Source organism: Salmo salar, chromosome ssa01 (genome assembly GCF_905237065.1).
Source record: "Salmo salar chromosome ssa01, Ssal_v3.1, whole genome shotgun sequence".
NCBI lineage: Eukaryota > Metazoa > Chordata > Actinopteri > Salmoniformes > Salmonidae > Salmo > Salmo salar.
Window position 1 is genome coordinate 164,320,097 of NC_059442.1, and position 23,941 is coordinate 164,344,037.

Sequence of the window (23,941 nt, forward strand, 5' to 3'; positions counted from 1 at the left end):
GCGTAGCTGTTAAGCTATTCAGTTTATCAGTCCAGTGCAGCTTCCTGGGATGTTGACAAACTAGAGCCTCTGTCTTTCAAAATCACTCAATTGACAACAGGAGATTAGATAGGAATGATGTATGCAGAAGGGATCCAGAAACAAGCAATCTGCTGTGGCACAGGCCAACAGACTTCTATAAATGCCAGCACTTCTCACTAAACCAATACTGACAGGGAACTATCTATTACAGACTTGAGCAGCTGTCTTTAATAACACCCAATATGACAACAGGAAATTCAAAGAGATGATAACTGTCTCTCTTGTAGGGCAAGGAATTGCCAGGGACCTCACCATGTACGATATGTTTTGCGATTCTTATGAGTCTATATGCATTGAGTTTTGATGCTGTGATTTTTATTTTGCGATTCGGCTTAACCAAACATATTGCTTTTTATTTTTTATAACCAAATATATTGCTCGACATACAGTTGAAGTCGGAAGTTTAAATACACCTTAGCCAAATAAATTAAACTCAGTTTTTCACAATTCCTGACATTTAATCCTAGTAAAATCCCCTGTCTTAGGTCAGTTAGGATCACCACTTTGATTTAAGAATGTGAAATGTCAGAATAATAGTAGAGAGAATGATTTATTTCAGCTTTTATTTCTTTCATCACATTCCCAGTGGGTCAGAAGTTTACATACACTCAATTAGTATTTGGTAGCATTGCCTTTAAATTGTTTAACTTGGGTCAAATGTTTCAGGTAGCCTTCCACAAGCTTCCCACAATAAGTTGGGTGAATTTTGGCCCATTCCTCCTGACAGAGTTTGTGTAACTGAGTCAGGTTTGTAGGCCGCCTTGCTCGCACACGCTTTTTCAGTTCTGCCCACACATTTTCTATAGGATTGAGGTCATGGCTTTGTGATGGCCACTCCAAAACCTTGACTTTGTTGTCCTTTTGCCACAACTTTGGAAGTATGCTTGGGGTCATTGTCCATTTGGAAGACCCATTTTCGACCAAGCTTTAACTTCCTGACTGATGTCTTGAGATGTTGCTTTAATATATCCACATCATTTTCCTACCTCATGATGCCATCTATTTTGTGAAGTGCACCAGTCCCTCCTGCAGCAAAGCACCCCCACACCATGATGCTGCCACCCCCGTGCTTCACGGTTGGGATTGTGTTCTTCGGCTTGCAAGCCTCCCCCTTTTTTCCTCCAAACATAACGATGGTCATTATGGCCAAACAGTTCTATTTTTGTTTCATCAGACCAGAGGACATTTCTCCAAAATGTACAATCTTTGTCCCCATGTGCAGTTGCAAACCATAGTCTGGCTTTTTTATGGCGGTTTTGGAGCAGTGGCTTCTTCCTTGCTGAGCGGCCTTTCAGGTTATGTCGATATAGGACTCGTTTTACTGTGGATATAGATACTTTTGTACCTGTTTCCTCCACCATCTTCACAATGTCCTTTGCTGTTGTTCTGGGATTGAAATGCACTATTCGCATCAAAGTACGTTCATCTCTAGGACACAGAACACGTCTCCTTCCTGAGCGGTATGACGGCTGCGTGATCCCATGGTGTTTATACTTGCGTGCTATTGTTTGTGCAGATGAACGTGGTACCTTCAGGCGTTTGGACATTGCTCCAAAGGATGAACCAGACTTGTGGAGGTCTGCAATTTTTTTCTGAAGTCTTGGCTGATTTCTTTGGATTTTCCCATGATGTCAAGCAAAGAGGCACTGAGTTTGAAGATCGACCTTGAAATACATCCACAGGTACACCTGCAATTGACTCAAATGATGTCAATTGGCTTATCAGAAGCTTCTAAAGCCATGACATAATTTTCTGGAATTTTCCAGGCTGTTTAAAGGCACAGTCAACTTAGTGTATGTAAACTTCTGACCCACTGGAATTGTGATACAATGAATTATAAATGAAATAATCTGTCTGTAAACAATTGTTGGAAAAATTACTTGTCATGCACAAAGTAGATGTCCTAACCGACTTGCCAAAACTATAGTTTGTTAACAAGAAATTTGTGGAGGAGTTGAGAAACAAGTTTTAATGACTCCAACCTAAGTGTATGTAAACTTCCAACTTCAACTGTATGTCTGCTGCAGAGAGACGAGAGAGCCATGAGAAAACCAATTTTAATCAGTCATGGAAATAGTGTTCCCTATTAAAAAGAAGATGGAGAACAAGCTGTAAAGGAAAAATACTGGAATTTTGATGCAGGTACAGAAAACGAGTGCAAAAATAATATTGCAATATTGCCAAAAGCGATACGATATATCGTCAAAAATAATATTCCGACATGTAACTGTGTCGATTTCCTACCCCATCTCTTGAAACTCTGCAGTAATCCTAATGGGACGCATTCTAAATTACACCCTATTCCCTATGTAGTGCACTACATTTGACTAGAGTCCTATGGGAGCCCTATGAGCCCTGGTCAAAAGTAATGCACTACATAGGGAATCGTGTAATTTGGGATGCAACTAAGCAATTGCAACAAACGTGAAAGCAAACAATTTCATGCCTCCACGCCCATCTTTCCTCATACTAACATTCTGTGTCCATTCCAGCCCTTCGTCGTCTTCTCATTGAATACTTGCCATGAAGTCGATTTCTCTGAGGTCTTGAAGGGTTGATGACTTATACTGAGTGTCATTATGGGCTGCTCAACCTTTCCATGTTAATATTTCCATGTATGACGGCTGAGCAGATGCAGTGTTGATATGAGAAGGAGGATATTTCAGTGATCCAAGGATCTGGAGAATTCTCCCTTGTGCATCTTTGATGTTCCAAGATTTTGTCATTCTTCTCCAAGATTCCCCCTCCCTCTATTTCAAGATTCCCCTCATTGTTCTCCAAAATTCCCCCTTCCTCTTTCAAAATTCCTTAATCCCCATCTCATCTTATTGCCATAACAGCTCAACGATGCAGACTGGTTGGAATTCAAAAATATGATCACTGTCTGTTTTTAGACTTCTTTGTTGACATCAGTTTCAGGCCAAAAAATACCTATTGGTTCAGTGAAAAAAAAAAAATGGCGTGAGGAAAAAAATATCTTCAGGAAGCCCAGAAATGTCTCAAATTGAGTGTAACAAAGACAACTGCGTCCCTTATTGAAAGGAACCTCTCCTTCTCTGCTTTCCAATGTGCCTCGGTTAGGGGTTACGTACGAAGCTGTGTGCTGTTACGTTGGTGATTCTCTCTGACTGCAGTGGACAGACTCGCTTCCATGTCTCAACCTGTGAGTAATTTTCCACTTTGAGAGAGAGAGAGAGAGAGAGAAAAAAAGAGGGAGAGACGTGTCTTGGCCAACATCAACAGCTAATATGGAATGTTCAGCGTCTTAAATGGCCAGATTCCTTTAGCTCTGGCAAGCTGTGCTAGCTAGGCACCTTTCAGGCCCTAGAGGACAGGAAGTGCCGTTTTGAAACTTGGATGTAGTCCAGTTAGTGCTGAGCAATTTTTCCTTTTTGAGGTTGGTTCGGTTTTGGTTCGATTTATTAAAAACGAATCACTGTTTTTGGTTTCCATAATAAAAAAATAAACTTAAATGCACTATGCATTATGTGGGTTGAATGCTGTAACAACATTGAATAAAAGTCCCATGATGGTAGTGACTGTCCATTACTGATTATCACTTATTAACCATCATTTATTCACATTACTTTACTTTATTAAAATATTTCAGTTGTTGTTAACTGCTGAATACCAACTATCAATCACTTAGATCATGTATTTACATATATACTGTACCAGTCAAAAGTTTGGACACGCCTACTCATTCCAGGGTTTTTCTTTATTTTTACTATTATCTACATTATAGAATAATAGTGAAGACATCAAAACAATGAAATAACACATTTGGAATCATGTAGAAACCAAAAAAGTGTTAAACAAATCAAAATATATTTTATATTTCAGTTTTTTTCACAGCAGCCACCCCTTTGCCTTGATGACAGCTTTGCACACAAAACCCTTGAATGAGTGTCCAAACTTTTGACTGGTACTGTATATACATACGGTGCATTCTGAAAGTATTCAAACCCCTCTCCCTTCTTTTGACTGGTACTGTATATACATACAGTGCATTCTGAAAGTATTCAGACCCCTCTCCCTTCTTTTGACTGGTACTGTATATACATACAGTGCATTCTGAAAGTATTCAGACCCCTCTCCCTTCTTTTGACTGGTACTGTATATACATACAGTGCATTCTGAAAGTATTCAGACCCCTCTCCCTTCTTTTGACTGGTACTGTATATACATACAGTGCATTCTGAAAGTATTCAGACCCCTCTCCCTTCTTTTGACTGGTACTGTATATACATACAGTGCATTCTGAAAGTATTCAGACCCCTCGACTTTTTCCACATTTTGTTACGTGACAGCCTTATTTTAAAATGTATTTAATAGATTTTTTCCCCCTCATCAATCTACACACAATACCCCATAATGACATAGCAAAAACAGGTTTTTGGTGCCCTTCCCCAGATCTGTGCCTCGGCACAATCCTGTCTCTGAGCTCTACGGACAATTCCTTCGACCTCATGGCTTGGTTTTTGCTCTGACATGCACTGTCAATTGTGGGACCTTATATAGACAGGTGTGTGCCTTTCCAAATCATGTCCAATCAATTGAATTTACCACAGGTCAAAGTTGTAGAAACATTTCAAGGATGATCAATGGAAACAGGATGCACCTGAGCTCAATTTTGAGTCTCATAGCAAAGGATCTGAATAGTAATGTAAATAAGGTATTTCATTTTCGTATGTATGTATGTATGTATGTATGTGTGTGTGTATATATATATATATATATTTGCAAAAATTTCTAAAAACCTTTTTTCGCTTTGTCGTTATGGGGTATTGTGTGTAGATTGATGAGGAGAACAAAAGATTGAATCCATTTTAGAATAAGGCTTTAACGTAACAAAATGTGGTAAAAGTCAGGGATCTGAATACTTTCCAAATGCACTGTGTATAGATCACGTATTTACCTCGCGCAGCAACTGCACTCTATAGCTCTGGAGAAACTGCGTATTGAGTACACAGAAGAAAAAAACGAACAAAATGTAATTCAGATAATTGAACCAACGTTGGTCAATTAGTTGTTTAAAAAACTAAACCGAGTTCCGCACTAAATCCGGTAGAAACAGTCCAGCTGATTTCCGTGTGGTAGCACAGTTTCCTGTCACTTGTTGACATTCTAGTTTGTTTCCAGCTGACTTAATGCACCGATAAGAACGCTTTTAATCCACACTGAATTTGTTCTATGTGTTGGAATTACGTCAACTAATCCAAGATGAGACCCTTTGACTCACTCAATCCAGGGGAAAAAAACGCCTTCAGATCGTATCGTTTACACAACCAGAACATCCCCCCCAAACCCCCTCCTCAAATCCCTCCCAACCCCCCCCCCCCAATCTCTAATACCCTTTCTCTAATTTCTCTTCCAGCCAATGACTATGGTCTGTTCCTTTCCGATGAGGACCCCAAGAAAGGCATCTGGCTGGAGGCAGGCAAGGCCCTGGACTACTACATGCTGAGGAATGGGGTGAGTGATTCAGTCACAGCTGACTGCTATGGGACCTAATTCACTTAGAGGGTCCTTTCCGCATCTCTTTCCATTCATGACCACTGATACAGTAGATGAAAGCACTGGATAGGCTTCAGCCATGTTGCTCTCCCTGTTCAAGTGCTTTTTAGATCTGTGCTCGTGAAGGTGAGGTGGTCAGGAAAGCTCTATAGGGATCTTTTGAGAAATATCGGCAGTGTCTTCCACAACATCTTACGGAGACATCGCCAACAACTGTTGTCAGCAAAAAAAATGGTCTTTCTTTTCTGTTACCCATTGGTTGTAGAGTCAGTGGTAAAGCTGCACCAGTGACGACTGGGTTTAGAAAGCCTGAAACCTAAACCTGTCCGAACGCGCTGTATTAGACACTACAATGCATATCTATCACAAAAATACCCAGATCTTTTTTTAAGAAAAGTTGGGACATACTGTATTGGCAGTCAGTCTAAACATTGGTACGATGATACTAATGATAATATCCACATGGTTGTCCTCAGTTGGTAGAGCATGGCACTTGCAACGCCATGATAGTGGGTTCGATTCCCGAAACCAGCCAAGCGTTAACAATTCATACATGTATGACTGTAGGTTGCTTTGGATAAAAGCATCTGCTAAATGTAATATTATAATGTTTTATTATGATGCTAACAGTTCTACGAGGGATGTAGCTAGCTAGTTATCTGAAGTATTGTCTAATGATTGTGAATGTGGTTTATAATTAACACATGACGTCTAATAAATGTGAATGTGCCCTCTGAGCGAAACACTTCAAAAATATGTATTTTAAACAATATTGTTCTCACTGGGTGGTTTTATCAGGACACTCTGGAGTACAAGAAGAAGCAGAGGCCCTTGAAGATCCGCATGCTGGACGGGACGGTGAAAACCGTCATGGTGGACGACTCCAAGATCGTCAGCGACATGCTTATGACCATCTGTGCCAGGATAGGTCAGTTTAATGAATTAGAGATGGGCACGTTCATTATAAGTCATGGCACAAAATGTAACGTTAGTTGGCTAGCGGTAATTGGTGAATTGGGCTGAAAGTCAGTTGACGTAAGCGCGCATTAACAGTTCATAACTTATCTGTTATGTCATTATAATGGTAGTGTTATCGAGGCGTTATGAATAAAGGGTCAACTCATAGAAGTCTAATGTTACTGCTTGATGATTTTCCACTTTTTCAACTAGTCAGATTTCCAGCTAAAACAAAGGCTCTCTCCTTGATTCCTCACATCCTCTCTCCTTGATTCCTCACATCCTCTCTCCTTGATTCCTCACATCCTCTCTCCTTGATTCCTCACATCCTCTCTCCTTGATTCCTCACATCCTCTCTCCTTGATTCCTCACATCCTCTCTCCTTGATTCCTCACATCTTCTCTCCTTGATTCCTCACATCCTCTCTCCTTGCCACCTCCTCAAAACAAATTGGAGGATTATTTTCTATTTAATCCTTATTTTACGGGGTAAGTTGACTCAGAACACATTCTCATTTACAGCAACGACCTGGAGAATAGTTACGGGGGGGTGAATGAGTCAATTGGAACCTGGTGATGATTAGGTGGCCATGAAGGTATGAGGGCCAGATTGGGAATTTAGCCAGGACACCGGGGTTAACACCCCTACTCTTACAATAAGTGCCATGGGATCTTTAGTGACCACAGAGAGTCAGGACACCCGTTTTTAACGTCCCATTCGAAAGACTGTACCTTAAACAGGGCAATGTCCCCAATCACTGAAGATCCAAGGCCCCTCCCTTCTGACTTTCTCCTCCAATGAATGTATAGGAAAGACAATATGAGTTAGAGCCAAAAAGTAATTTTTTCTTTCAACACTCTTTGGGCAGGTATCACAAACTATGACGAGTACTCGTTGGTGCACGACGTGGTTGAGGAGAAGAAGGAGGAGATGACAGGGACTCTGACAAGACGGGACAAGACTCTGATGAGAGACGACAAGAAGATGGAGAAACTAAAGCAGAAACTCCACACAGACGACGAGTGTAAGACAACACACACACACACACACACACACACACACACACACACACACACACACACACACACACACACACACAGACAGACGACGAGTGTAAGACACACACACACACACACACACACACACACACACACAGACGACGAGTGTAAGACACACACACACACACGCACACACACAGAAACACAGACAACGAGTGTAAGACACACACACACACAGACGACGAGTGTAAGACAGACGCACGTACAGATACAGACACACGTACACACACACAGACGCACACAAAAGTGTCAAGAACAATATGGTACCAGTTGTCATGTAAAAATCTATTTCACACTGGGAACATTTTTGACATGACACCAGTATCTCTATTGATGTATGTGCTTGTCCTTCATTTTGAATGTCCATTAGGACACCACTGATTAAGTTGTATTTTTGGGGTTTTGATTGACTGGCATCAAGTTGTGTTTTCTCACATAATTTACATTTAGTTGCATAAAAGTTTACATTTTTTGGTATTGACTGCATTTTATTGACATGATTTGCATAGATAAACATATATTCCCATTGCGTTGTACTGACTGACATTGAGTTGTATTGATTCCCATGAAGTTGTATTGATTCCCATGAAGTTGTATTGATTCCCATGAAGTTGTATTGATTGACATTGAGTTGTACTGATTCCCATGAAGTTGTATTGATTGACATTGTGATTGTCAGTGAACTGGCTGGACCATGGGCGGACGCTGAGGGAGCAGGGTGTAGAGGAGACCGAGATGCTGCTCCTCAGGAGGAAGTTCTTCTACTCAGACCAGAACGTGGACTCACGAGACCCGGTCCAGCTCAACCTGCTCTACGTCCAGGTACTGACCGCTACCCAGGCTGCGTCCAAAATGAAACGTAGTACTCTTCAAATGTTGTGCACTATATAGAAATAATAAGGTGTTATTTCAGACACAACCCCAGAATGACCTCTGTTGGCCAAATCCTGCCTGGAGTTTGGAAAGAAATCCAAGGCAGGAATGCGGTTTGGGTGTTCAGTGTTTTGGGAACAAGGTTCTCCTTGGAGGGGTTCATGTAGACCTGTCGGTGTTAATGATTGATCACATTCCAACACCTATCCTGAGATGACCTAACCTGAGATGACCTAACCTGACCTAACCTGACCTAACCTGAGATGACCTAACCTGAGATGACCTATCCTGACCTAACCTGAGATGACCTAACCTGAGATGACCTATCCTGAGATGACCTAACCTGACCTAACCTGAGATGACCTAACCTGACCTAACCTGAGATGACCTAACCTGAGATGACCTATCCTGAGATGACCTAACCTGACCTAACCTGAGATGACCTAACCTGAGATGACCTAACCTGACCTAACCTGAGATGACCTAACCTGACCTAACCTGAGATGACCTAACCTGAGATGACCTAACCTGAGATGACCTAACCTGAGATGACCTATCCTGAGATGACCTAACCTGAGATGACCTAACCTGACCTAACCTGAGATGACCTAACCTGAGATGACCTATCCTGAGATGACCTAACCTGAGATGACCTAACCTGACCTAACCTGAGATGACCTAACCTGAGATGACCTATCCTGAGATGACCTAACCTGACCTGACCTGAGATGACCTAACCTGAGATGACCTAACCTGAGATGACCTAACCTGAGATGACCTAACCTGAGATGACCTAACCTGAGATGACCTAACCTGACCTATCCTGAGATGACCTAACCTGAGATGACCTATCCTGAGATGACCTAACCTGAGATGACCTATCCTGAGATGACCTATCCTGAGATGACCTAAACTGAGATTATTGTATTTACCTAAAACCTTCCACTTCACTCATGCTTTGATGTCAATGGAAGATACAGTATGTGAGAAACATTTAGCATTATAAGTTCCTATTCATGCCCTTAGTTACTGTACCAACATCCATTTCCATTGGTGTGAGAATGCACGGTGTCAGGAAGAACAGCTGAGAGTCACAGCTGGAGGACAGCAGACTCAAGGTGCCCGTTGACGTGTCAGCCATGTTTTATGTCCTGAGGTGGCAGATGTCATAGTGGTGGCGGGATGTCTTCTCCCAAGATCACCTCCCAAAGTTTGAGAAGAAAATGTTGTTCAACGTGTGATTGTCTCATATTGACACACACAGTGAAGGAGTGAACCTTTTGTCTTTGAGACTTTTTGCGGTCTTCCACTCACAGAAGCTTCATCTTCTTCTTTCTTAAGACTTCTAGTCTTTGTGTTCCTGCCAAAGACAGTAGTTCTGGGAGCTCTCCTTTCCCTGTTGAAACACAGCTGGACACATGGGCCCAGGCCAATGCAAGCACTGCCCATGTGGCCGGCCTGCCTGCCTGCCTGCCTGCCTGCCTGCCTGCCTGCCTGCCTCTACTGGTTTTTGCCAGAGTACATCACAAAATGTTCCCAATAGTTCATGCTCCTGGTAATATGAAAACAATGAAACATTTGGACCAACATTAAAGTTAATTTATGGGTACATTTTCTCGTCATTCATTTTGATGCTAGAAAGGCATTAGATTGTCTCAGAAAGAGGATATTTGATGATATTTTCCTTGGATGTTTTTCAGGGAAGTATAAGCCTGGTCCCAGATCTGTTTGTGCCCCACCACAGAGTTAAGACCATTGATCGCAGGAGTTCCCTAGACTGGTCACTAAGGAAATATGCAAAACAGCAGATAATTCTCTGTTTTATCTATTTTCCTGATCTGGGATGACTCCTGGCTCTGTTTGGGATCTTCCTTAATGAATGTCTTTGTGGATAATGTTTTTGTGGATAATGTTATTGGGATGTTCCTCTCCCTGTGCAGGCCCGTGATGACATTTTGAACGGCTCCCATCCCGTCTCCTTCGAGAAGGCCTGCGACTTCGCCGGATACCAGTGTCAGATCCAGTTTGGTGACCACAATGAGACCAAGCACAAACCAGGCTTCCTAGAGTGAGCACTGTTTATTGCAGAATGATTAAATATATCATGCTATGTATATACTTTAACATGAATGGCTCAAATATTTTCGATATATAACAAAGATGTATTTTCCTTTTAGCAAAAGCGATTTACAGCACTGTGTGCATACATACAGTACATTTATGATGTAGTATCACTTGAATTCAAACTTGAGTCAGAACTACTGGATTATATTGCCTGCCTTAGTGATTTTGCTGTCTTCTTGAATAACGTTTGTTTCCATTTATTTATTATTTATTTTCTGTAGTTTGAAAGAGTTCCTCCCTAAAGAGTACATCAAGAACAAAGGGGAGAAAAGAATCTTCCAGGTAAGAACCCCAGCATGTGTGTATTCGCTTGTGGGTGCTTGCGTTGGTGCATGTGTGTGTGATGGGGGGGTCGTTGTAAAGCCAGTCATTTTTGGGCTGCTTGCTCTTTGCGGTGGGGACATTTTTTTTCTCACAGACTGAAAACACATGACCTGAAAAAATAGTTTCCCAGTCTGGTTTGTAGTAATAGTCATTGTCTCCATCTGTGTAGAGTTCAATGTATGCCAACTAGATTCATTGTTGCTATGGCTGTAACTGGTCGTATTGATTTAAACCTGTCCTGACTTGCTCTGTTCTAATTACTTCTGCTGTGACACTATAGTATCACTGGCTGAGATGTTCAATAAGTGTTCTTTTTGTTTCCCACACAGGCACACAAAAACTACCAAAACATGACTGAAATCGAGGCCAAAGTCAGCTACGTCAAACTGGCTAGGTCTCTGAAAACCTATGGAGTGTCATTCTTCCTAGTAAAGGTACAATGGCACTGACAAAATAACATTCAACCACAACTCCTTAAACAACTCCTTAAACAACTCCTTAAACAACAGTGAATATCTTCTTTCTAACCAATCAAAGCTCTAACATTTCAAAGATTTTGAAGTTACCTTTTCAAATGTTAAGGTATCATAGTACTGGAGTACTTTTAACCGTGTGTGTTTTTGTGTGTGTCCCTGCAGGAGAAAATGAAGGGTAAGAACAAGCTGGTCCCTCGTCTGCTGGGAATCACCAAGGAGTGTGTCATGCGGGTAGACGAGAAGACCAAGGAGGTGATCCAGGAGTGGAACCTCACCAACATCAAACGCTGGGCTGCCTCGCCCAAGAGCTTCACCCTGGTGAGTCCCCTGACCTCTGACCTCCTGGTCACCTTTGACCTTCTGGTTGCGTGGTCAGCATTGGAACAGGGTGACATTCAGGGTCGTGTTCATTAGGAGCCAAACTGAAGAAAAACCGACTGAAACAGGGAGTGACTACCTGGACTTATAAGAAATGTTAATTGACCACTTTTAAAACATTTTCTGTTGTGTGCCCTAATGAACATGACCCAGTGCTCAACTAGAGCTAATATCAATGGGAACATATTGTCTGGCTGTTTGAATTAGGTTGTTTTGTGTTCAGTCTTTCAGTTTTTTTGTTGACTAAACCACAATGTTCATTGTCTTGAGTTTGTCTAGACTGGAATATGAACACAGGGTTGTCTATTGCTATTACTATGCTACCTCATAGAAGTTTTTGAGGCATCTTGTACCAAAAGCACAAAACAATGTATACAACCACTTTAGAAGAATACACCCTGCAAAGATGGTGCTGTGTATTTCAAATAAGGCTCCATTTTCTTTGTCAGTTATTTTGTCAGTTATAAACAATTACAGAAAAGGGACGGGCCGTTTTGTCCGACTTGTTATTATTTTCTTTTCTGGAGAGTATTTCCTGGCAGCTCATCAGATAAATAAAATTGAGCTCCATGATGACTTATTGAGGGTTGGAAAGAAAATATCTGCCGCTTATAATGCCAACAAAATTACAGATAGTGCATTGTATAACGCCAGTGTTATATTTCAGGGGAGCAATAACTATTAAAACGGCCCTATACTACCCAATCTTTGGAGATTTTTATGTAAGTACCTCAGAGGAGGTATTTGGCAGGTGTTGGTGATTTACAATGTGCATACAGTATATACAATTAAGTTGTAATTTTGTCTCTTACAGTGGTGTAACAGCTGTGTTCCCTCTAGGCATCTCTATGGGATTAGTTGTAAAGGAATTGGTCACATAATAGGACCACTGCCATTTCAAACAAAAACATAGAGATGCATTGAGGGAGCACCCCGTTACAGTAGATATAATAATTGTATTCCAGGACTTTGGCGATTACCAAGACGGTTACTACTCTGTCCAGACGACTGAGGGAGAGCAGATTGCCCAACTGATCGCTGGTTACATTGACATCATTCTGAAAAAGGTACTGCGCTGTCATTGATGTTTCACAATATAGATGCATTGGAGTATGGTGAAGTTGCCCTTAGACACCGATCGTGGGTCAGTTTCCCCATTTGAATGTTTAAGGTTAGGATTGAGGAAGCTGATCCTTGATCTATACCTAGGGGAAACTTCACCGCGGACACTAACACAAAATCCTGGTTAGAGCCAGAGATTGTAATCAGCCAAGATAGTGAATCAAGAGTTCTGTATGACCAGGTCACCATGGAAATCATATTGACAAAAACCTCAGGTACACTAGAGTTGCCTCTTCAATGTGTCTGTGCACTGCAGTACAGTATGCATAGAGTACTGCCGTTTTAGAGTTTAGAGATTCCACATCATATCACATTACCCAGTAATGGTGAGATTAAAATTGTTTACAGACAATAGAGTAAAACTAGCTTATAATATGGGTTCTGATGAGGCACGACAGTTGAACTAAGCTCAGGGTTCTGATGAGGCACGACAGTTGAACTAAGCTCATGAGGCATTTAGAAGTTCCATACGTCAAGAATCAATGGTCATATATCATTACTTTAAAAGTCCCAAAAAATTGATGTACAAATCCCAGATTGCCCCTTTAATTCAGTGAATAGAGCTGTATCAATCACCCAATAACCTGTCTTGTCTCCTTCCAACAGAAAAAGAGCAAAGACCACTTTGGCTTAGAGGGAGATGAGGAGTCCACCATGTTGGAGGATTCTGTGTCACCCAAAAAGTGAGTCCAGTACAGCTGTTACCTGCAATGTGTGCCAGTGATATGTCACAGCATGCATGTTGATGACGGCTCACTTCGTGTGTGTGTTTTGACGTCAGTAGATTCTATAATGTACTAACTTTCCCTCAGTCTTTATCCATAACTCACCTAAAGATTTTCATCATCAAAATGTATGGATTTATTCCTGTGTAGTGGGTCCATCTGGCATGTGGGTCCATCTGGCCTATGGGTCCTGTGTAGCGGGTCCATCTGGCATGTGGGTCCTGTGTAGTGGGTCCATCTGGCCTGTGGGTCCTGTGTAGTGGGTCCATCTGGCCTGTGGGTCCTGTGTAGTGGGTCCATCTGGCCTGTGGGTCCTGTGTAGTGGGTCCATCTGGCCTATGGGTCCTGTGTAGTGGGTCCATCTGGCCTGTGGGTCCTGTGTAGTGGGTCCATCTAGCCTGTGGGTCCTGTGTAGTGGGTCCATCTAGCCTGTGGGTCTTGTGTAGTGGGTCCATCTAGCCTATGGGGGCCATCTTTCTGATTCTGATGAGGATGAAGAGCCTTACTGTATACAGCACTGCAATATAGTATGTCTTCTGACATCTCTATTCATCCCTCTCTCTCTCTCTCCATCTCTCCCTCTCTCCATCTCTCCCCTCCCTCTCTCCATCACTCCCCTCCCTCTCTCCATCTCTCCCCTCCTTCCCGCCATCTCTCCCCTCCCTCCCGCCATCTCTCCCCTCGCCATCTCTTCCCTCCCTCCCTCATCTCTCCCCTCCCCCTCACCATCTCTCCCCTCCCTCCCTCATCTCTCCCCTCCCCCTCACCATCTCTCCCCTCCCTCCCTCTCTCCCCTCCATCTCTCCTCTCCCCTCCATCTCTCCCCTCCCTCCCTCCCTCCCTCCCTCCCTCCCTCCCTCCCTCCCTCCCTCCCTCCCTCCCTCCCTCCCTCCCTCCTCTCACTCCCTCTATCTGTCCCTCCACTCCCCCAGGTCTACGGTGCTGCAGCAGCAGTTCAACAAGGTGGGGAAGGTGGAGACTGGCTCTGTGGCCCTGCCGGCCATCATGCGTTCAGGGGCCGGGGGCCCCGAGAGCTTCCAGATGGGCTCCATGCCCCAGGCCAAGCAGCACATCACCAGCGGACAGATGCACAGGGGCCACATGCCCCCGCTGGTAAGACTGGAGGGCCACATTGAACTCTAGCAGCGTTGGGATCAATTCAGTTTTCAATCCAGAAAGTGAAATTCAGTTCAATTCGAGATTTTGAAAAAAGCCCTATTAGGAAATAGTGGTTAATTCACTTTCTCAATTGACTGTTAATTGAAATAACTGAACAGACTCCAAAACGATCTCTATATCTGAAGAAAGCCTTTTAGAGGCTAATGCACCATAACATTCTCAGTGGAAAAAAATTACAAACATGAAGTGTTTATTTCATTAACAGTACAGAATGAAAACTAAGAGTGTATCTCGATATGTTCCCCTGTGTGCAGACATCCGCCCAGCAGGCCCTGACTGGCACCATCAACTCCAGCATGCAGGCGTTGCAGGCTGCCCAGGCCTCGCTGGAGGAGTTTGACACCCTGCCTCCCCTTGGGACAGACGCGGTGAGACACCTGGTCTTAAACTGACCCCCTCTTCACCTGTACAACCTCCAACCTGTAGCTATAAGAACATTCTGGATGATCTCTATCATTTTTTCCTCTGTTAGTTTGAAGTTAATTATTTCAAATGGATACAATTTTAAAGCATAGTTGTGCCAAATAAAGAGAGAGAACATGCTCCACTCTTTTATAGTGTAATACAGTGAGTTGGTGTATTTTTCATGTAAGTTGTGTAGAAAGTAGTTTAATGTCAATGTAATCTGTGTCTTCCCATGATCAAGGCCTCCCAAGCCTGGCGTAAGAACAAGATGGACGAGTCCAAACATGAGATCCACTCCCAGGTTGACGCCATCACAGCCGGGACGGCCTCTATGGTCAATCTCACCGCAGGTACCGTCTCCACACTGCGGATACCAACAATGGATGTTGTGGTAACTTCTATCCAGTGGTGGAAAAAGTACCCAACTGTCATACTTGAGTAAAAGTAAAGATACCTTAATAGAAAATGACTCAAGTAAAAGTCACCCAGTGAAATACTACTTGAGTAAGTCTAAAAGTATTTGGTTTAAAATATACTTAAGTATCAAAAGTAAAAGTATAAATCATTTCAAATTCCTTATGTTAAGCAAACCAGATGGCACCATTTTCTTATTTTTAAAATTTACGGAAAGCCACGGGCACACTCCAACATTCAGACATAATTTACAAACAAAGCATGTGTGTTTAGTGAGTCCTCCAGATCCGAGGCAGTAGAGATGGCCAGAGATGTTCTCTGTTTAGTGAGTCCTCCAGATCAGAGGCAGTAGGGATGACCAGAGATGTTCTGTTGATAAGTGCGTGAATTTGACTATTTTCCTCTCCTGCTAAGCATTCAAAATGTAACGAGTACTTTTGGTTGTCAAATGAAATGTATGGAGTAAAAAGTACAATATTTTCTTAAGGAATGTAGTGAAGTAAAAGTAGTCAAAAATATAAATAGTAAAGTACAGATACCCCAAAAAATGACTTAAGTAGTACTTTAAAGTATGTTTACTTAATTACTTTACACCACTGCTTATATCTGTCTCGAAGAACTAGTAGATATGGGATTGCCTTTTTCACAAGCGCGCTTAATTCAATACAGGTCTCTCTTGTAAAATAGATTTTATCTCAATGACAATAACATGTAGAAATACAGCTTAAATGAAAAATAAATAAATAAAAAGGTATTTAGATACTGCATTGTAATGTCCTTCAACTAGATATGTAAAGGCTTTTTCAGCTTAAATATTGACTGTGGTTGGATGAAAAAAACAAAGCAGCAGCATAGGCCACATGAAGACTGCTCATGAAGTTCACCTCATAAACCACGTGAAGACTGCTCATGAAGTTCACCTCATAGACCACATGAAGACTGCTCATGAAGTTCACCTCATAAACCACGTGAAGACTGCTCATGAAGTTCCCCTCATAGACCACGTGAAGACTGCTCATGAAGTTTCCCTCATAGACCACGTGAAGACTGCTCATGAAGTTCCCCTCATAGACCACGTGAAGACTGCTCATGAAGTTCACCTCATAGACCACGTGAAGACTGCTCATGAAGTTCACCTCATAGACCACGTGAAGACTGCTCATGAAGTTCCCTCATAAAACACTTGAAGACTGCTCATGAAGTTCCCCTCATAGACCACGTGAAGACTGCTCATGAAGTTCCCCTCATAGACCACGTGAAGACTGCTCATGAAGTTCCCTCATAAACCACGTGAAGACTGCTCATGAAGTTTCCCTCATAGACCACGTGAAGACTGCTCATGAAGTTCACCTCATAGACCACGTGAAGACTGCTCATGAAGTTCCCCTTATAGACCACGTGAAGACTGCTCATGAAGTTCCCCTCATAGACCACGTGAAGACTGCTCATGAAGTTCACCTCATAGACCACGTGAAGACTGCTCATGAAGTTCACCTCATAGACCACGTGAAGACTGCTCATGAAGTTCACCTCATAGACCACGTGAAGACTGCTCATGAAGTTCACCTCATAGACCACGTGAAGACTGCTCATGAAGTTCCCTCATAAACCACGTGAAGACTGCTCATGAAGTTTCCCTCATAGACCACGTGAAGACTGCTCATGAAGTTTCCCTCATAGACCACGTGAAGACTGCTCATGAAGTTCACCTCATAGACCACGTGAAGACTGCTCATGAAGTTCACCTCATAGACCACGTGAAGACTGCTCATGAAGTTCCCCTTATAGACCACGTGAAGACTGCTCATGAAGTTCCCCTCATAAACCACGTGAAGACTGCTCATGAAGTTTCCCTCATAGACCACGTGAAGACTGCTCATGAAGTTCACCTCATAGACCACGTGAAGACTGCTCATGAAGTTCCCCTCATAGACCACGTGAAGACTGCTCATGAAGTTCCCCTCATAGACCACGTGAAGACTGCTCATGAAGTTCACCTCATAGACCACGTGAAGACTGCTCATGAAGTTCACCTCATAGACCACGTGAGGACTGCTCATGAAGTTTCCCTCATAGACCACGTGAAGACTGCTCATGAAGTTCACCTCATAGACCACATGAAGACTGCTCATGAAGTTGCCCTCAACATCTGTCTGTCCCCTTCACCATAGGTGTAGTGCTTAAAGGACTGCCCACAAAGTATTGAAACCTAAACATGTCTGTCTGTCCCCCTCAACAATAGGCGACCCAGCAGAGACAGACTACACGGCGGTGGGCTGTGCCGTGACCACCATCTCCTCCAACCTAACGGAGATGTCCAAGGGGGTCAAGCTGCTCGCCGCCCTCATGGAGGATGAGGGAGGCAACGGAAACCAGCTGTTGGGGGCTGCCAAGAACCTGGCGTGTGCCGTGTCCGACATGCTAAAGACCGCCCAGCCAGCCAACACTGAGGTAACACGCACGAGCACCAACTGAATACTGAAGTAACACACCGAATGCTTAGCCATGTTTGTGAACATCCTGTTTCATGCTAAAGACCGCCCAGCCAGCCAACACTGAGGTAACACGCACGAGCACCAACTGAATACTGAAGTAACACACCGAATGCTTAGCCATGTTTGTGAACATCCTGTTTCATGCTAAAGACCGCCCAGCCAGCCAACACTGAGGTAACACGCACGAGCACACACTGAATACTGAAGTAACACACCGAATGCTTAGCCATGTTTGTGTACATCCTGTTTCTGTGTCGCACAATGATAATGTTCAGAAAAGCGCACGGGGGGAAAAAGATTTTGCAGCTAAAATTGAAAATCTGTGTTCTTATTAAACTGTTTTCTCCCATTTTGTGCTTACTGGACATGACCAATGTCACCTGTAAGTTAACGTGAAACCAACTTCATGCATAAGATATACACTGTTAAAGAATCCCTTCTTCACTCATGTGACCTGTGCTTTTTGGGCATCTTTTCCTCTTTTTTTTTACCCATCAGCCCCGTCAGAACCTTCTGCAGGCTGCAGGCAACGTGGGCCAGGCCAGTGGCGAGCTGCTGTCTCACATCGGAGAGACGGACGCCGACCCCCGCTTTCAGGTAGGCCAACCGTGACCCAGTCCAGAGTGAACTAAACTGACACTCTGAAAGTGGTACTACGCCACAAGAAAATAAGTTCACCGTTTTCAGACTTGGGGCAAATTCTAACTTACACTTAAGTCAAACGTTCACTTAGTCTCCCATTGACATCAATAAATGGCTAAGTGAAAATTCCTGGAAGTTAGGATTCAGCCCTTCATAAACTTTAGTCTGAATCTTCTGTGCAAATTGTCCATTGCTTTCAACACTCTGATTTGCACAACGTTTAAGTTGTCTTAGGGTCTTAGGTCAGAATTACGGTCCTGATCAGTTCCCTATGTAGAGTTTGTTGACATCATTTGTGCAATACTGTGTGATTTTACTATAACCCCTCTTTTTTTACACCTGCATTGGTCAGTTTCTAGGTAAAGGATCTTTCAGGGGTGCAAGGCGGAGCGTCTCCACTTATAGTCACATGCTGGTAACAAACGTGTCCTCGAAAGATGAGCCTATCCGAATCACTGTCACTCCCAATGGCCAATCATACTAATCGTTCTTGGATCTTTCACTGTAATTGATATGGACCACACTGGTGTATCATCATCTAGAAGTCTATTCTTGACATTTCTACCTGTTTAATAAGCATACGACAGCAGTTTTGTTCAGTTTCTCTTGCATATCTTCAGGTACTCAAAATGCTCTCGGTTTTCTTATAGGTTTTGATTATTGACACGCAAAAAGAGCAAGTAGCTCTCAAAAGCATTTGATTATGAAAGTATGCAACAGCTGAATAGCTCAATGCACTAAGAGAAACTCCGAGTTTCAGATGAGAAAATTCACCCCAGGGATTAAAAGGTGAACTGTATTTACATGATCATATTCTGCCCTGTCCATACAAGACTTCTGCCCTGTCCAAACAAGACTTCTTCCCTGTCCAAACAAGACTTCTGCCCTGTCCAAACAGAGTAGTTTCCATTTGTAGGGTACTGGGTTGATTATTAACTCTTAATGTGGTTGCATTGAGCTCTAGGAGAATACTGCTGTACCTGAAGATATACAGGCAATGTCTGTTTTAACAATTGTGTCCAATATTAAATGAAGGTTTTAACAATAGTAGTAGTAGGGGATCTGTTTCGATAAGTGATGGGAAGCCTGTTACCAATTGTTTTCTCTAAGAGAATTTCTGAATTCCTCATGACTGAACTAAGACCTATTGGCAACAGGTTTTGAATACAGTATTTAACCTTTAAAATGAGACAAAACGACAGCTCTTTGGTGAAGGTGTTGGAGTTGTTGTTTAATGTGGAGTTATTTATAATAGCCTATACATGTATTGAAGGAAGCACTTCAACTGAAAATGTGACGATGTAGCTGTAATGTTACACCTAAGTGATGATATATCCTACCATACAATGACTGAGCGAGCGCAGAGAAGATATTGTGGAGAAATAAGTAGGCCGGCTAATGCCTGTTCATAAATGCTTGTGGAATGCAGCCTGACCGCAGCTACCATAAAGTTCTCCGGTTTTTTTTCTCCCCCTCCATTTTTCTGCCTCCTCCCCCCCACTCCTTCACAAAACAACATGCAGAGAGAGCTGCCCAACTCCTCTGTCGTGATGTCGATAATCCCACTCAAACACCTTCTAAACTGCATAAAAATAATCTCTGGAGTGGTGCGGAGGCTGATGAGTGTTTGCTAGATTAGCTTTTGCAGCGACCCTGTTGCAGCCTGCTACTGGTGATATCCTGTCTCTCCTCAATGACAACCGTGTGTTAGCCTACCGTGTGTTAGCCTACCGTGTGTTAGCCTACCGACCGTGCGTTAGCCTACCGTGTGTTAGCCCACCGTGCATTAGCCCACCGTGCATTAGCCCACCGTGCGTTAGCCTACCGTGCGTTAGCCCACCGACCGTGTGTTAGCCTACCGTGCATTAGCCTACCGTGCGTTAGCCCACCGACCGTGCGTTAGCCCACCGACCGTGCGTTAGTCCACCGACCGTGCGTTAGTCCACCGACCGTGCGTTAGCCCACCGACCGTGCGTTAGCCCACTGCGTTAGCCCACCGACCGTGCGTTAGTCCACCGACCGTGCGTTAGCCCACCGACCGTGCGTTAGCCCACTGCGTTAGCCCACCGACCGTGCGTTAGCCCACCGACCGTGCGTTAGCCCACTGCGTTAGCCCACCGACCGTGCGTTAGCCCACCGACCGTGCGTTAACCCACCGCGTTAGCCCACCGACCGTGCGTTAGCCCACCGCGTTAGCCCACCGACCGTGCGTTAGCCCACCGACCGTGCGTTAGTCCACCGACCGTGCGTTAGTCCACCGACCGTGCGTTAGCCCACCGACCGTGCGTTAGCCCACCGACCCGTGCGTTAGCCCACTGCGTTAGCCCACCGACCGTGCGTTAGCCCACCGACCGTGCGTTAACCCACTGCGTTAGCCCACCGACCGTGCGTTAGCCCACTGCGTTAGCCCACCGACCGTGCGTTAGCCCACCGACCATGCGTTAACCCACTGCGTTAGCCCATCGACCGTGCGTTAGCCCACCGACCGTGCGTTAGCCCACTGCGTTAGCCCACCGACCGTGCGTTAGCCCACCGACCGTGCGTTAGCCCACCGACCGTGCGTTAGCCCACCGACCGTGCGTTAGCCCACCGACCGTGGGTTAGCCCACCGACCGTTAGCCCACCGTGCGTTAGCCCACCGTGCGTTAGCCCACCGTGCGTTAGCCCACCGTGCGTTAGCCCACCGCGTGTTAGCCCACCGCGTGTTAGTCCACCGAGTGTTAGTCCACCGCGTGTTAGTCCACCGCGTGTTAGTCCACCGCGTGTTAGTCCACCGCGTGTTAGTCCACCGCGTGTTAGTCCACCGCGTGTTAGTCCACCGCGTGTTAGTCCACCGTGTGTTAGTCCACCGTGTGTTAGTCCACCGTGTGTTAGCCCACCGCGTGTTAGCCCACCGCGTGTTAGCCCACCGCGTGTTAGCCCACCGCGTGTTAGCCCACCGCGTGTTAGTCCACCGCGTGTTAGCCCACCGCGTGTTAGTCCACCGCGTGTTAGTCCACCGCGTGTTAGTCCACCGCGTGTTAGTCCACCGCGTGTTAGTCCACCGCGTGTTAGTCCACCGTGTGTTAGTCCACCGTGTGTTAGTCCACCGTGTGTTAGCCCACCGCGTGTTAGCCCACCGCGTGTTAGCCCACCGCGTGTTAGCCCACCGCGTGTTAGTCCACCGCGTGTTAGTCCACCGCGTGTTAGCCCACCGTGTGTTAGCCCACCGCGTGTTAGCCTAATGTGTGTTAGCCTAGTGTGTGTGTGTGTGTGTGTCTGGCACTTCAGAGGTCACAACTGGAGTCCCTCTGCTTCCACGTATCATCTTTTGACACACCTAGAGAGCCCCTACTCCCTTTTCTCTCCCCCTACTCCCTTTTCTCTCCCCCTACTCCCTTTTCTCTCCACCCCAGTCTCTTCTCCCCCCTCAGTCACTCCCCCCAGTCACTTTTCTCTCCCCCCTCAGTCAGTTTTTTCTCTCTCCCCAGTCACTTTTCTCTCTCCTAGTTACTCCCCCACCCCCCTTAGTCACTCTGTTTTTATGCTTCCAAACGTGAAGTAACAGGTTTTGGAAGCACAAAAACGCACATTCTTTAGTTTAAATATATCTATCACGAGTCACAATTCAAACAGTTGCACATGTTTGAAATATCCCAGACCCAAAACCAGTATCAATGTCAAACCCAGTCTCTGATTTAATCAGCTAGTTGACAAAATCTACATTAATATGCCATTGTTAGTCATTCTGTACCGTAGCTGCATTAGCTAGCCCACCACATAACCTTGTAGAATATCCTTATATTACCTTTGGAGGGTAGAGAATGCCGGTATGTTCCTAAAGTCCCGACTTGTGGGGTAGACACAAAGACCAACAACTAAAGGCAGAGTTGATGATTGTCTTTGGAGCCACCAGGCTTGAGTCTCCCCTCCTCCCCAGCCTGGATGGGTTATACTATAGTATATTTAGGTTTAAGCCAATGAATGTGAAGCGCTCTATCACAAATGACACCATATTCCCTACATAGTGTACTAAGGCTCTGGTCAAATGTAGTGCTCTATGTACGGAATAGGGTGCTATTTGGGACGTAGGCTTGGCTTGGCTTCTCCTATGGAAAGAAACCTTGGAGGCCACTTCCCGAGTGGCGCAGTGGTCTAAGGCACTGCATCGCAGTGTGCCACTAGAGATCCTGGTTCGAGTCCAGGCTCTGTCACAGCCGGCCGCGACCGGGAGACCCATTTGGCCCTGCGTCGTTAGGGGAGGGTTTGGCCGGAAGGGATGTTCTTGTCCCATCGCGCTCTAGCGACTCCTGTGGCGGGCCGGGCGCAGTGCACGCTGACACGGTCGCCAGGTGTACGGTGTTTCCTCCAACACATTGGTGCGGCTGGCTTCCGGGTTGGATGGGCATTGTGTCCAGAAGCAGTGCGGCTTGGTTGGGTTGTGTTTCGGAGGACGCACGGCTCTCGACCTTCGCCTCTCCCAAGTCTGTACGGGAGTTGCAGCGACGAGACAAGACTAACTACCAATTGGATACCATGAAATTATGGAGAAAAAGGGATGTAAAAAAAGAATTTAAAAAAGAATCCTCAGAGGCCATTACATGGAAGGTTATAGATAGTAGGGTCATCAATAGGGCCTTCTATTCACCTTTGTGCTAAAACTGGCTACCACTGAATTCAGGTCAGACTGTAAACTGTGGTGTGTTTGGCAGCACAGATTTTAAAACTGGAAAAGTCTCTAATTTTCTCCTTTTCGTAGAGGCTATTTCTCTAATCTCTTTACTTAATTTAATTAGCCAAAATGGACCTTAACATTTGAGTACTCTTCCTGAAGAGGACCATTCTCTTCAGAATAATTACATTGATCCTAATTCTTACCAAAATAATTAAATGAGTGCATTGTTCCATAGTTGACCCACAATCTTTTCACCCCATATAACCTAGGTGTCACACTGTTTCTGTTCTCAACAATGCTACACTGTCGTTTTCTTTGCTACGACAACAACGACAAGTTAACTAAAGCAGAAACAGTCTGGTACTCAGGCTAAAGATACTCACAATGAACCACAGTCTCAATCAAAACAGAGCCTCGTTTATGGGCCTGGTATGGAATCGTCAAAATTATATTTTCTCCTTCCACTTAAGCATGCCTTAATTTACTTTATGCTACATGCTAACAAGCATGCTAACAA

The 23,941-nt window shown here is 44.3% G+C and overlaps 1 protein-coding gene across 5 annotated transcripts in view; it reads left to right on the forward strand.

Moving 5' to 3' along the window:
* tln1 (talin 1) overlaps positions 1 to 23,941 on the forward strand; it is a 144,819-nt gene that overhangs the window by 48,728 nt on the left and 72,150 nt on the right. For 3 of the 5 annotated variants that reach the window (XM_045693648.1, XM_045693650.1, XM_045693649.1), the window contains exons 4-19: positions 5,459 to 5,556; positions 6,397 to 6,526; positions 7,424 to 7,579; positions 8,293 to 8,435; positions 10,427 to 10,554; positions 10,832 to 10,892; positions 11,264 to 11,368; positions 11,573 to 11,728; positions 12,754 to 12,855; positions 13,517 to 13,593; positions 14,568 to 14,748; positions 15,069 to 15,182; positions 15,461 to 15,569; positions 17,876 to 18,084; positions 18,627 to 18,725; positions 19,123 to 19,185. In XM_045693648.1, coding sequence (XP_045549604.1) covers positions 5,459 to 5,556; positions 6,397 to 6,526; positions 7,424 to 7,579; positions 8,293 to 8,435; positions 10,427 to 10,554; positions 10,832 to 10,892; positions 11,264 to 11,368; positions 11,573 to 11,728; positions 12,754 to 12,855; positions 13,517 to 13,593; positions 14,568 to 14,748; positions 15,069 to 15,182; positions 15,461 to 15,569; positions 17,876 to 18,084; positions 18,627 to 18,725; positions 19,123 to 19,185 — 1,931 coding nt within the window. The remainder of the gene's footprint in view (positions 1 to 5,458; positions 5,557 to 6,396; positions 6,527 to 7,423; positions 7,580 to 8,292; positions 8,436 to 10,426; positions 10,555 to 10,831; positions 10,893 to 11,263; positions 11,369 to 11,572; positions 11,729 to 12,753; positions 12,856 to 13,516; positions 13,594 to 14,567; positions 14,749 to 15,068; positions 15,183 to 15,460; positions 15,570 to 17,875; positions 18,085 to 18,626; positions 18,726 to 19,122; positions 19,186 to 23,941) is intronic. The other 2 variants (XM_045693652.1, XM_045693654.1) reach the window with 1 other exon arrangement.